The 15,274-nt window shown below is 34.8% G+C and overlaps 1 protein-coding gene and 1 long non-coding RNA gene across 10 annotated transcripts in view; one reads left to right on the top strand and one right to left on the bottom strand.

Annotated features, from left to right (window-relative positions):
* The window catches only part of LOC125683008 (kinesin-like protein KIF17), a 29,393-nt gene extending 20,488 nt beyond the window's left edge, over nucleotides 1–8,905 (top strand). For 4 of the 9 annotated variants that reach the window (XM_048923662.2, XM_048923668.2, XM_048923665.2 and 1 more), the window contains 9 exons: nucleotides 117–265; nucleotides 597–712; nucleotides 826–932; nucleotides 1,133–1,394; nucleotides 2,254–2,289; nucleotides 2,544–2,576; nucleotides 4,018–4,127; nucleotides 4,248–4,341; nucleotides 6,064–8,905. In XM_048923662.2, coding sequence (XP_048779619.1) covers nucleotides 117–265; nucleotides 597–712; nucleotides 826–932; nucleotides 1,133–1,394; nucleotides 2,254–2,289; nucleotides 2,544–2,576; nucleotides 4,018–4,127; nucleotides 4,248–4,341; nucleotides 6,064–6,290 — 1,134 coding nt within the window. In that variant the 3' untranslated portion in view covers nucleotides 6,291–8,905. The remainder of the gene's footprint in view (nucleotides 1–116; nucleotides 266–596; nucleotides 713–825; nucleotides 933–1,132; nucleotides 1,395–2,253; nucleotides 2,290–2,543; nucleotides 2,577–4,017; nucleotides 4,128–4,247; nucleotides 4,342–6,063) is intronic. The other 5 variants (XM_056142440.1, XM_048923663.2, XM_048923669.2 and 2 more) reach the window with 3 other exon arrangements.
* LOC130047429 (uncharacterized) lies at nucleotides 3,733–4,355 on the bottom strand. Its single transcript, XR_008796326.1, has 2 exons — nucleotides 4,240–4,355; nucleotides 3,733–4,137 (listed from the first exon to the last, which is right to left on the bottom strand). It is a non-coding gene; the product is annotated as an uncharacterized LOC130047429 (long non-coding RNA).
* Nucleotides 8,906–15,274: the final 6,369 nt, after the last annotated feature.

The raw sequence follows: 15,274 nt of genomic DNA, 5'->3' as shown, positions 1-15,274 counted from the left end.
TGCCTTGGTTACCAAATCTTTTATACATTTCTACTTAATGTGTTGCCAAGTCAAAATATCATACTTGATCCAAGTTCTGGGTAGAGTATATGGACTGTAGGGTTTATTTTTCTTAGGTTGATCAGGAGTATGAAGAAGGTACAGCCATTATGATGGGTGGAGCTCCTGTCCTTGAACATGAGGGGCCAATGGCTCCTAACTCCTCCCCCACCCAATCGAACATGCAGGACCAGATGAAGCTCCACCAGGAGGAGGCCTACAGGAGGTAGGGGTGTGGCCTATCCTTAGAAAAAGCATGATACTTGTGTGACAATGATAAACTATAGGGTTGATATACGTATATATTTACATTTCCAATGTTTTTTACCTTTGGTGTCATATGAATTTAAAAGATAACCATTTTCTCATGAGCATGCTGCAGTTGTAAACAATGTGTCTATGAATGTTGATAAATGTAGTATGTCTATTTTAACGGCTGGGAATTTTGACAGAAGTGAAAGTAGAATATATATATGATGCATGAGGGTATGAACTGCAACTCTTCATGCCGGCATACTTTTCATGAAACATTTCTTACGGAAGATAAATTGTTTTAGGTTGCAAGAATTAGAAAAGCAGATGGTTGGAGGAGAGAAAAAGGATGACAATGTTACCAAAGAAAGGAGGAGGAAAAGAAAATTGTTTGCTGATGAGAGAAAGCAGAAGCTTGCAGGTACGTGACTGTTTTTATAGACACATATCGATATCATAATGTGTGTAATATGTTATAATGTTAAGACACTTTGCAGGCCAGGAAGAAATTAAATGAATAAATGTGTATTTCAGAGGCCATTGCCAACATGGATGATGATTTCATTCTGCTGCAAATTTACGATGAAACACAAGATGAAGTCAGAGACAAAGATTTAGAAGTCCGAAAAATACACGCAAAGGTAGAAATTTTGTTTGAACTCAATTATGTATACAATGTACATATCAGTAAATAGAATAGTAAATGTCATTTTAATACCGAGATGTTAATGTAATGAGAGATTTATTGTACAAAATTGTAGAATTTAAGAGATTTGAACAGTATATTTGTATAAATCATGTTTGGTATTTGATCATTATCATTTAATTTTTTTTTTTTCAGAATGAGAGTTTGCAAAGAGATATCATAGATATCCAGTCGGAGTTTCAGTTTGAGAGAATTGACTACCTGGACACCATTAGAAAACAGGAGAGGGAACTAGCCCTGATGCAGGCCCTGCTGGATAAGATACACCCATGTCTGAGACGAGATTGTAATTATGCCAACATCGACAGGATTAGACGGGAATGCAAGTGGGATGACGACGAGGGAAGGTGGTTTCTTCCACGCATGTCCATCAACAACACAGCACTTCCTGTAGCAGGTGGGTAGCTATTTATAATTTATAGATAAGATATACGTCATTTGGTCATGTTGTGCAAAATCTGATTTCATTAGACACTGTGTCCTGGAGCACGTGTGATTTCCGAGGTTTTCATTCTCATGTGTCATGGAATTTTAATCTCTGTGTTGATATACTGTCGTAATTTTAGCACATGTCTACTGAAAGTGAACTACTGTTACATGTACCTACATTATTTTAAAACCTGCAAAACATGTACAAGTAGATTATATTTCTTTAACAAACAACAATTTGTAGAGATGTGCAATATCTGAAGCATGTAGATGCTATTATCAGGGGTATTTGAAAAAATGTTATCAGTCCTTAGTCATTTGTATGTTTTGATTAACGACGACTAATACTTCACATTTAAACTAAGAAAACAACATACTGTGATACACTAATATTCTATTTCAACATTGTATGTTGTAACAGAGAAAACAACATACTGTGATACACTAATATTCTATTTCGACATTGTATGTTGTAACAGAGAAAACAACATACTGTGATACACTAATATTCTATTTCAACATCGTATGTTGTAACAGAGAAAACAACATACTGTGATACACTAATATTCTATTTCGACATCGTATGTTGTAACAGAGAAAACAACATACTGTGATACACTAATATTCTATTTCAACATTGTATGTTGTAACAGAGAAAACAACATACTGTGATACACTAATATTCTATTTCGACATTGTATGTTGTAACAGAGAAAACAACATACTGTGATACACTAATATTCTATTTCAACATTGTATGTTGTAACAGAGAAAACAACATACTGTGATACACTAATATTCTATTTCGACATTGTATGTTGTAACAGAAAATGGATTCAGTTCTGCACCACGAATGAATCACGGTAAACGTTCTTTATAACAGTTAAAAAAAAACCAGGTGTTGGCATAAAAACTTCTCAATGCATGCATATATATGTTTAGGATCTGTTAACCTAACTCATAAAGTTATTTCTTCATTGCTGATTGTTGATATTGCTTTTAGAAATTAACCATTGCAAAAAGTTTTTTCCTCTATTCTTTTGCCATTTTTAATGCTAACTTCATGCTTTCTAGTTGTTCAAATTCAGCTAATTATACCATTTTTAATATTCAATAGATACTGAAATGAGAACAGGATTTGAAAGAAATGGTATTTTTGAACACACCAAGCTTTTGTTTGTACTATTTCTACTTTTTCTTGCATAAAGCAATCATACCTTATCTTGCATAATTGTAAGTCAAATATCGGACATTTATGAAATCTTTTTCTATGTTTTCCTTTTGTCAGTATCATTTTGATGTATTAGTGTGTTGTCAGCACTAACAAGCTTGATTTCTTTTATAACTTGCACTGTATTCATTTGTTTGGGTATTCCTAGTAAATATGGCTCTGGCGGTTATGTGATGGAATACTCTACATCAGCTGACTATATCCCTGCAAACAAAGTGTATGTGCATATAAGAATATTCACGTCTCTCTGCTGCTACCTTTGTAGAGGTCATTACGATAGATGATTGGGGGCATCTCATGACCCACAACCAAGGTCACTTAGATAAGCGTAAGGTCATGAACCACAATCAAGGTCACTTAGATAAGCGTAAGGTCATGAACCACAATCAAGGTCACTTAGATAAGCCTAAGGTCATGACCCACAATCAAGGTCACTTAGATAAGCCTAAGGGGATTTAACTGATTTAAATTTAAGACCTAGGACCAGTGGATGATCACAACTTGATAATGTGGGTACTGTAGAAACTTGAATTCAGTGATGACAGCTCATGAACTTTGAATGTGTCCAACCAAAGGTCAGTTAGAAAGGTCAAGGTCATGAGGATTTAAGTTGAAAATTCTTGTCTGAGCCATAGTTATATAATGCAAGCTGTAGAAGTTCATAGACAGAACATTGTTTCACAGACATAGAGAGAACTTAAGAGGTTATTGTAAAGGTGTAAGATTATGAAGTTAAAAAATAGGCTCCAATTTCAATGAGTCCTTTTAGAGTAATAGAGCTGGTCAACATTTATTTGTTGTTTTACTAGTTGTGTAGGTAATTGCAATGCAGAATTTTTCATAAAATCTGATAGGATATGTAAATATCAAAGTGGTATACTATATGTACACAGAACACAGGCTGGGCACACACAAGTGTTTCCTCTATCTCCATTTACATGTTTATACTGCGTCATTTTGATTTTTTACTTTCCTTTTCCTCCTCCTGTTCACATCTGTAGTCTAAAGTAAAACTATTTGCTTACTATAACCCACTATCTGCATTTTCTTTGAACTAGAAAAAAAGATGCTTATGGTTATTAACAAGATATTTATTTATCCTATTGATTATAATGTTACATGTTGATATATACTAAACAAGTTTTATTTGTGCACAAGCATATTCAAATACTTGTGATAATTTTGAATGGCTGTGATTCTCTCAGAAGAAAAAGTCTTCCATGCTGATCTGTTATTAATGAACTCTGACCTGCAGTAAATTAGTAAATTTATAAAGTGAAGACATTAAGCACACAGCTATAATGCGTGATCTTTCCCATGTGAAAAGTTCCTAAGTTTTTCCTGACTTCACTTTTTCTAGAGGGAGTAATGCCTGGAGGCCGACCAGTGGAGGGAAGGAGTCGTCCGAGAATGTCCAATGGAGACATCCAGGCCAGCATCTATGACAACGAGGAGGACCGCTTCAGAGATGTCAGAACACCTTTTGTGTTTAAAAAAAAATTCAATAGTTTTAATAAAAAAAATTATGCGACTTTATTTCAGACTTTCCACCATCATGCATGTAAATGTAATCAAATCTTACTTCTTCAGAAAATCATGAGGAAGGAGGACCACTCCCACAATTATTTCCAGGGAAAACGAGCCAGCCAGCTTCTTCAGACCAATGAGCCAATCAATCGATTCAGTATGTTTGAATTCTAGTTAAGAAAGAAATGTGTAGTTTGGTTGTACATGTATTTTATGTTAAAAACAAGGAAAGCATGGAGTACATTACATACCAAATAGGCTTCATGCAAAAACTTGCTGCAGTATTATATTCCATTGTTATCCTCCTTGAAAATTTTTGGGGGGAGCATATAGTTGCCATCATGTCAGTCTGTCCACCTGAGCTCTTCTAAACCTTTCATCATAATTGATCAAAATTGATCACAAATATTAACTTTTGATCAAGGTCATTTTGGAAAGGTCAGGGTCATTCAGAACATGTGCCTTTTATAAGGAAAATGTTCCTTATTTCAACAGTTTTGAACAGGTATTGATCATAAGTAATAGGCAAATGGCTTTCTGACAAAAATCTATCAAGATCATTTTGTAAAGGTCAAGGTCAATCAGAACATATACTTTTGATATGAAAAACCCTTCATTTTAACAATATTTCAACTTTTGGACCAACGTCTTTCAAGGACATTTTGGAAAATTAAAAGTCACTCAGAGCATATACCTTATATGAGGATAAAGTTCCATTTCGTTTCCATTGTTTTTATATTTAAATACAAACATACTGGATATTTATTCTCAATATTTCATAAAGTAACTTGTTTTCTAATTAAGAATAGGTTTTTATGTCAAGTTCAAAGGTCACTTGTGTCCCATTGTTTTTATCAAGAATTACAAACAGTGAAACATTAAAGGTTTATTACTGCAAAAAGCATGTATGAATTATACTGTTTTATCAATTACAATTCAAATGGAACTCATTTTCAATAAGAAACTGATTTCAAACTTTTATACCCATGGATTTACACCTGCTATTTTGTGTTCACCTAGTTTGAGGAGTAGCAAATACATCATTGGAGGGGGTCACTGGCAATTTTTTCTCAGAGGGTGGATAGGTTCTAACCTTTACACCTATACCATACATTTATTATTTCATAACTAAAATGCCTAAAAATAGGCAAATGTATGTATTTTTAACCATTCTTAGTTGGGGAGTGGGGATATGGACCATAGTTTCCTTCCGCTTGATCCACAATAGGGGTTAACATTTAGTGGTGGATGAAAGAAAGTGAACTTTGACACAAACTGCCTCTTAGTAATCTGGATTATGTGCAATCAAAATACTGCAAATGTATTTCAGCATCCAACCTTTAAAAATATTACAAATTATTTTCTCCCTCAGTGCCCTCGTCCGAAAATAAATATTTTCTTGACTATTTGATAATAAAACAAAACAGAAAAAGTTAATAGGTTGGCTGCGTTCGTTACAAGATCGCTTTTAATAAGCAAACATCAAATCAACAAAGCTGAAAAATCACTAATGAAAACATGAATTCTAAACTGAAAATGGGCTGTGTGGGAGGGAAAGCTAAGGCACAGAAATACAAAAGCGACCTTTGTTGCTTGTAACGAACCTCGCACTGCCCGAACACCGACCAGTAGTAGTATATATATTAAGCACAAAAGCGCTCTTGCATGAGCTCAAAAACCCGCGAAATGTATTCACGGAAAATAACGAAATGTCAAACGTAAAGAAATGAATTTCTGTAGTCTGGGTTTTCTTTCAAACTACATGTCATTGTAATAAAAATTTTTGGAACCAAACACATTAGACAATGTAATATCGCACAAACACACCATGTGTTTTCTTTGAAAGTGTATTTGTATCTTCCAAGTTATATCTCTTTAGATATCAACGAAGTGAAAGATACCTACAGCTTAAAAAGTCCTCGAGGATCCATGACAAATGGTCATATGAACGACGATCCAATGAGTTCAGGACTGCGGGCAGCTGCTGTTCACGGTCAACTGCTGCAAGAGGACACCATGGTTCGAAAGCCCACACGTTTAGATGCGCTACCGTCTGTCAACACAAAGAAGGGCAGAAAGAAGAAGAATGCCCTGGATCCCTTGTGATGAAGGCTCATTCCTATTGTAGAAATTAAGGGTTAAGATGCAATCAATAACTTATTCAAATATTTGTTAAAGTTTTAACTACTATTTGAACTGATAATTGATAATTTTGGAATCCAGACAAATTTTGAAAGGATGTGATTCTTGAAGCTGACTTTCAGTTGTTTAAGAATATGTGAAGGTTTTCATTTTAGAAAATGCAAATCATTAACACTGGGAGAGTTTGCCGTCTGCTCCTCTCTGTTTGCCGTCTGCTTCTATATATGTGGTTGTGAAAAATGAGAACTATACATAGTTGGAATGCACATCCGTACTTGTATTTTCAGAAGAAATCAGTATTTCTATGTGAATTTTGTGTGATGCAAGTAATTTTTGGATCATGATAGCTTTTTAATTTGTTAAGCTTTGAAATCTCTATAATTTACTTGCCATTTTTATATTGTGTCTTTGTGTGAGATTTAAATTTTCTTTATCTTATTCCGTCTATCTAATGATAATTAAAAAAAATAGATGTTCTGATTTTTGCAGTTATTTCTGTTTGAAACAATGAGCATTTTATTCCTGTATAACTCTCATTTTAGGCATGGCATAGAGATACATGTATATCTTTTGTATTTAAAAATTACTATCTGTTGTCATATGCACTTAAAAATGATTTTTACATATTCTCACAAACGTGTGTTCACTGTATGAAATACATGAGTGTATTCATACTCCTTTTACAAGGCATTTACATACCTACATCAGAAGAACATTTATTTCTAGGGATTGTTAACAATATAAGGTATGAAAATGAATATGATGGTGATTCAACAAAAGAGATGTTTTAAAATATTATGATGCAGAAAACCTGGACTAAAGTGTCGACAAGAACAGTGCCTGTATGAAGGGTACAATAAGTGTACATTTATAAAATATCGTGATATTTTGTAAATATGGAGGAGAATTATACTACCATGTACAATAGTTTGCATGGAATCGAGTCTTTCATACAAAATGTATTAAATCCGTCCAAGACCTTGTTCATTGTTGATAATCTTGAATGGTATGTTTTTCAAGTACTGGTATACAGAAATATCTTGTTTGTTGACGTGTATAGTTATGTATAGCACTTTTACAGCCTCTGTGATTGATTTATAGGATAGGTTAATATACATCTTTTATAATTTTGTCCTGAAATTCTGTCTCGGCTACCCTCTGGATTTTGGGTGCAGTTCAGCAATTGTGCTGTTTATGGGGATATTTTCGCTGTGTTATTTTAACCCATTTGCATTGAAAATTTTGTGTCTCACTACATTAGATTTATAATTTCATAATGTACATTTGCTAAGTTGTAAATTCTCTAATTTTAATCATAAAGATGAAACAAGCTAAACTAAAATGGTGGGGGCTAAAGTTTTGCTGCATACAGTATAAAAACTGCTAGATTTTTATTTCCGTAAATCAGATCTCTCAGTGAAAGCATTTGAAATATTTACAATTTGTTTACATTTTACTTATGCATGTTTTTGGTGTGCTCTAACAGTATGAATTATAGAAGTGTTAACATACCCTGTGTCATTGAACCACAAAGGTGTTTAAATATATATATTGCAATAGAGAAAGAAATCTGTGTGTAAATAGAATACCATAATTTCACATACTACTATTTTCATCAAGACAAAGAAAAGATTATGAACAAAACAGAATTAGTGAAATAAATTTAATGAACTGGGAGTTGACATTTTAACATCTCTAATCAAAATTAGATCCTTTGATCTGCTGACGTATATCACTTTAAAAACTTGTGTGTCCCTTTATGTACAGCATTTCATCTTTACTTGCAAAACAGGTTGGCATAGAAACGGCATTCAACCAAACTGACACTTCCACTCCTCCTTTTTTAAATCTTATATGTGTATTATTACTGCATACATTAATTTTAACAGAAACCTAATAAATGAAATTATTTTTTTTTTTTTGATAGAAAAGACTGCATTACTGCATGTATTTACATGTATTACTGAAGTATGTAATTTAGTTCTAATAAACATTCCTTACGGTTCCTGTTTATTAACACACAAGAATTTTCCCAACTTTTTTCCTATACATTAACTTTACAGTTTATGAATTTTGTGTGAAGTTTTGAAGTCATAATATGATGCTAATCGTATCAGTGTTTGAGTTTTTCCCTCGAGTATTTATTCACCACCAGTTATGTAAATTATGATGTTACTGACAAACGTCTATCTTTAAGGACTTGAGTATATTCCTTTGATGCAAGTGACATCAAATTGTTAACTGGTTACGTAATATATAGTGTTGTCATACTTGTAAATGTTGGGGGTCTTTTTGTTTTGTTTTTGTTGGTTTTTTCTCAAAATTAATCTGTTTTTATGTACATTCCGTCCGTGTTGAACTTAAATGTTTTAGAATTTGACTTACTGGTAGTATTTTATGTTGTGAGTTGTGTAACTTGTTGACCAATCCACTTTCTTTACACTGGTGGCACAAATCAATGTCTGCTGACATTCATCATTCAAATCACCCAATTGTGATGTCAATTAAACATACCCATTCCTAGATGTAGATAATTACCTTGTTGTTAAAGTTTGTCAATAAAATGCTTCGGTTGGTTGGTTGCTTGTTTGTTTGTATGTTTCACATCCCATCGAGAATTTTTCACTCCTATTGAAACGTCACCAATTGTAGGTGAAGTACCACTAATTTAGATCTATGCTTAACACATAAAGTCATAGCAGTGAGGGTTCTTTAATGGACCAATGCCTGCCGAAACACGGGACCTCCATTTTCAAAGTCGTATCCAAAAGACCCACGATTCTCACTCCTATATACTGAGCAATCTCTACTCATGTGTACATCTTGGGGTATCATGCGGCCATGTCATGAAGATTTTCTACGATCTAATACCTTTTCACTATATGGCCATATTGGCCCTGCCCAAGGGCCTGAACCCCTGACCCAGGAACAATAATTTCACAATATAGGTAGAGAGCTTCATGGACATCGTATGCGTTTAGCTTTTCCCAAATATATATGGGAGCAGAGAAGATTTTCCAAGATTTAATACATTTCTCTGTATGGTCATATTGGCCTGAACCCCTGACCGAGGCGCCATGAATTTTACTAGAGGGCTTCATGGACATTGTATCCATGCATTTAGCTTTTCTCCAGCATATGTGGGAGTAGAGAAGATTTTCAAAAATACATGTATGGCCTTCTTCAGCATATTTGGCCCCACCCATGAGTGGTAAGGTCATGAGTTTCACAATTTGAATTCCTGTTATCCTAGATATTGTTTCACACCAAAAATGGTAACAATTGGCCTTGTAGTTTTCAAGAAGTTAAATATGTCAAATTGTTAACAGATGGAAACCAATGGCTATAGCCTAATAGGTCACCATGCACTCAGGTGACCTAAAACCAAGTGGTTCGTAAATATGCGTGTTCTGCACAGGCTGTATCGCCTCCCAACTTGCAGAAAACTAATTTATAAAGAGGATCATAACTTAAGTGAAATAGTTAATTGTAATGAAAGTTAAACATAGTTTTGTTTCAGTAGTTGCTTATTAGAAGGCTATAAAGCGAATTTCATATGAAAATCTCGAAGCATTTATACCTACCTAAATTATGCATAGGGCTACAATTCTTTTAAAAATTGGTTAATTAGGGCAAATCTCCGACTAGCTCTAGAACAAGAGACCCATGGGTCACATTGCTCACCTTGGCCCTGTCATTGTGCAAGGTCAAAGTATAACAAGGTCTTGCCATAAAGAATATATTATATACAAAATATGAACCTCAAACGGTTCAGGAGATACTAAATAGGTTAGGTTTTTCTTGAAGTAGGTCAAACTCCCAAGGTCAAAAGATCAAACACCATTGTATCACAATGTCTTGCCATATCTATCTCTATACAAAATATGAAAGCCCTACTAAGATAGTTCCAGATATACTTAATGGATTATGTTTTCTTAAAAGTAGGTCAAACTCCAAGTTCAAAATCATGAAATGAGAGGTTTTCCATAAGAAATCCATATACAAGATATGAAAGATCTACCTTAGATAGTTCAGAATATATTGGATAAGTAAGATTTTAATTAAAAGTTGGTCAAACTTCCAGGTATAGGTCACAAGATCACACACACTTGGATCTTTGAAAGGTCTGACCTTAAGGAATGTGTTTGCAAAATATGAAAGAGCCTTTGCTTAAATAGTTCAAGAAAAATTTTTCAAGATATTTCCTATATATATCAGCATATTAAACTTGATCCACTATTGTGGCCCCATCCAATCCCCGAAGGCCATGAATTTAACAAACTTGAATCTGCCCTATATCGGGAAGCTTTCGTGAGAATTTCAACTTTTCTGACCCAGTGGTTCTTGAGAAGATTTTAAAAGATTTTCCCTATATATTTGCATGTAAAACTTTGATCCCCTATTGTGGTTCCACCCAACCTCCAGGGGCCATGATTTTCACAAAGTTGAATCTGCACTATGTTAGGAACTTGTCTGGCACAGTAATTCTTGAGAAGAATATTCTTAAATGACCCCACCCTATTTTTACATTTTCGTGATTATCTCTCCTATGAAGTTGAAATTGGCCTGCTGGTTCTGGAGAAGCTTTTTAAGATTTGTTAGTTTATTTTCACTATTATCTCTCCTTGGAGAAGGATGTTGCCCTTCATTTGAACAAATTTTAATCCCCATTACCCAAGGATGCCTTTTGCAATGTTTGGTTGAAATTGGCCTAATGGTTCCGTCGAAAATGTGAAAAGTTTACAGACGGACTGACGGACAACGGGTAATCAGGAAAGCTCACTTGAGCTTTCAGCTCAGGTGAACTAATAATCTAAACAAAAAAAATGTTTTAGAAACATAATGCCCCTTGTGGCAATCTGTAAAGGATCAACTTTAAATCTAGAATGTCTGTAACAATAGTGAAAAATATGAATTATCTACTAATCAGCAGAACCCAAAATACAAGTCTGATTTCTCAAAATACTGAGCAGACATTTCTAAATGATCAGGCATTTGAGTCATAACCTTGTGACTTGAAGACCAATCTGGGGCTACCAGCATAAAGCAAAGGGTTTTCAATATTTTGAGCAGACATCTAATGTCCCCGAGTAGTTTGAACCTCAACCTTTTGACCTCAGTATCAAAAGGGGTCATCTACTCCTCAGGATATACCAGTGTACAAAGTTTTATGTCTGTCAAAGAAAGGGTTCTCTAGACAATGAGCAGACATTATCTTTCTATGCCCAGAATAGTTGGACTTTGTGACCACAGAATCAATAAAACCAGTGTACAAAGTGTACCATGTTTGATGTCTGTCAAGCAAAGCATTTTGAAGATATTGAGCAAAAAAATATATCTATATCCAGTATGACCCCTGATCTTTTTACCTTGTGACCTCAAAATCAAAAGGGATATCTACTTCTTAGGGGGAACCAGTGTACCAATCTTGATGTCTGTTAAGCAAAGGGTTTCAAGACATTGAGCAGATAGTATCTTACCAAGTCCAGTATGTTAAACCTTCAACCTCAAAATCAATAGGAGACATCTACATCTTAGGGGAAACCAGTGTACCAAGTTTGATGTCTATCGAGTGAAGGGTGCACATACCAAAATATTGAGCAGACAATATCTTTCAATGTCCAGTTTGACCCTTGACCTTTATCCTTGTGATCTCAGAATCAATAGGGGACATCCACTTCTTAGGGGAAACCAGTGTACCATGTTTGATGTCGGTCAGGCAAAGGGTTTTCAGGATATTGAGCAGATATCATACTATGGCCAGTTTGACCTTTACCTTGTGATCTCAAAATCAATAATACCCAATGTCCCAACTTTGATGCCCATCATACAAGATCTTGAGCAGACAATATCTTCCTATATCCAGTATAACCCTTGACCTTACAACCTCAAAATTATTAGGATACATCTACTTCTTAGGGAGGAGGGGGGGGGGACTACTGTACCTGGTTTGATGCCTGTCGAGCAAAGGGTTCTCCGGATTGAACAATATCTTCCATGTCCAAAGCAGAATGACTGTGATCTCAAAATCAATAAAGTCATCCACTCTTTAGGGGAAACCAGTATAACAAGGAAGTTTGACATCTGTCAAGCAAAGCGTTCTCATACTGGACAGATAACACTTGGTCTACCAACTGACAGACCCACAGGTGACAAGGAAGTTTGACATCTGTCAAGCAAAGTGTTCTCATATTGGACAGATAACACTTGATCTACCAACTGACCGACCCACAGGTGCAAAATCAATATGACCCCATTTTCAAGTGGGCTATGAAAAGTGCAAGAAAACAAATTTTGCTGGAAAAACTCGATCTGGTTAAAGTGGTTTATTCCCAATGAAAGTTAAACTTAATATATAGTTATCCAACAAGTAACAAGTTTCAGATGATGTTTAAAACAAGAGGCCCAAGGGCCTAGAATCGCTCTTCTGATAAATTGTACAACCCCACCATTTCTATTCTTAGCCTCTTAGTATTCTAAATCTTTAGTTAAATCCTAAGAATTCAAAAAAAGTAGGTCAATGTGACCTACTTTTTGGTTTACACATTTTGAGAACCCAAGAAATATCAACTGACAAAGTTTGATGATTTTAAGCCAATTAGTATCTGAATATTGAAATATAGCTGTCAAATTCCAATCGTAGGTCATGGTGACCTACTTTTTGGTCAGCGAACTCCGAACATGCAAGACCCATCAACTGACAAAGTTTGATGACTGTAGGTCAAATAGTATCTGAAATATATAAATATAGCTGTCAAATTCCAAAAGTAGGTCAAAGTGACCTACTTTTTCGTCAACACTCTTCAAACATGCAAGACCCAACAACTGACAAAGTTTGATGACTGTAGGTCAAATAGTATCTGAATTATATAAATATAGCCGTCCAATTCCAAAAGTAGGTCAAGGTGACCTACTTTTTGGTCGACACACTCCGTAAACTCAAGATGCATCAACTGTCAAAGTTTGATGATTGTAGGTCAATTAGTGACTGAAATATATAAATATAACTGTCAAATGCCAAAAGTAGGTCACAGTGACCTACTTTTTGGTCGATACACTCCGAAGACTCAAGATGCATCAACTGACAAAGTTTGATGATTGTAGGTCAAATAGTGTCTGAAATATAGTAATTTAGCTGTCAAATACCAAAAGTAGGTCACGGTGACCTACTTTTTGGTCGACACAAACCGAAGACTGAAGACGCATCAACTGACAAAGTTTGATGATCCTAGGTTTTACAGTGCCCAAAATATGCATCTAAAATTGAAAATGTGAAATTTGAATATTTGCAAAATTCAAAAAGTAGGTCACTGACCTACTTTTTTTATAAATATGTTTCAAGGCCTCAAGATGCATCAACTTACAAGATTTGATGATTCTAAACCTCTCGGTATTTGAAATAACAACTTAAAATATATCTATAAATGATAAGCCATAAAATTCAGAAAGTAGGTCACGGTGACCTATCTTTCAGTTGACGCATTTCAAGGTCCCATGATCCACCAACTGACAAGTTTTGATGATCATAGGCTTCAAAGTGTCCAAGATATGCATCAAAATTAATTTTAAAATAAATACCTGCAAAATTCAAAAAGTAGGTCACCGTGACCTACTTTTGAGACAACTTGACACAAGGTCCTAAGATGCATCAACTGTCAAAATTTGATGATCCTAGTCCTTATAATGACTAAAATATCTAAGATTTAAGGAATTTAAAAAAAAATTAAATTTAGGTCAACTTTGAAGTGACCTTGGGACCACGCCCTTTGCCCCAGGGTAATGCCTTGAACAATTTTTAATCTACAACATATCCTCATCCTTATGTGTAAGTTTGGTGATAATCTGCCCTGTGGTTCTTGAGAAGAAGATTTTTTAGCAACCACTACTTTTGTTTGTATTTTCCTGATTATCTCCCCTTGTTAAAGGGTCACAACCCTCTATTTAGTATGTATGAAAGCCCTTGGGCCAATGATACCCTGTAACAAATTTGAAAAAAATTGGCCAAGGGGTTCTTGAGTTATAGCCCTTTTTCTAAAAAGTTTACACACACCGCACACCGCACAAATGGCCATAGCATTAGCTCTTTGAGCCTTTGGCTCAGAAGAGCTAAAAATGCAATGGGTTTTAAAACTCAAAGTGGGTCAACCATGATAAAACTAGTTGCACCACAGCAAGTCCCAAGTTAGTTTCTCAAAGTCAAATGGAGTAGAACAAAATTATGCAAAGATCTAAAACTCTTGTCAAAGTGGTTCAACTATAATGCAAGTCATTTGTAGTTGTTCTTGTTAGTATTCAAAATCATAACAAGAAGAATTATGGACAACCAATTTTACAGAGGACTATAACTCTTCTCAAAATGGGTTGCCCCTGACAAACAGTACATGTAGTTCTATAAAGGCAAGTTTTACATCATATCTCAAATTATACTAAAGACAAGAGGCCCATGGGCCTAGAATCGCTCTTCTGATACATTGTAGAACAGGCAAAAATTCTCAATAACCAAGATTCATCAATTAACAAAGTTTGATGATGTTTAGTCAAATAGTACCTGAAAATTTAAATGTAACTGTCCAAAAGTAGGTCACGGTGACCTACTTTTGGTCGACACACTGAAGACTCAAGATGCATCAACTGACAAGTCAAATAGTATTCAAATATAGCCGTCAAATTCCAAAAGAAGGTACAGTGACCTACTTTTTGGTCAACACACTCCAAAGACTCAAGATGCATCAACCGACAAAGTTTGATAATTGAAGTCAAATAGTATATGAAATATTGAGATATAAACGTCAAATTCCAAAAGTAGGTCACAGTGACCTACTTTTTGGTCGACACACTCTGAAGACTCAAGACCCATCAACTGACAAATTTTGATGATTGTAAGTCAAATAATATCTGAAATATTCAAATAGAGCCGTCAAATTCCAAAAGAAGGTCACAGTGACCTA

The sequence above is a fragment of the Ostrea edulis genome, chromosome 6, assembly GCF_947568905.1.
Source record: "Ostrea edulis chromosome 6, xbOstEdul1.1, whole genome shotgun sequence".
NCBI classification, from domain to species: Eukaryota; Metazoa; Mollusca; class Bivalvia; order Ostreida; family Ostreidae; genus Ostrea; species Ostrea edulis.
Note: the sequence above shows the minus strand (reverse complement) of the source record. Positions and strands in the feature narration are given on the sequence as shown.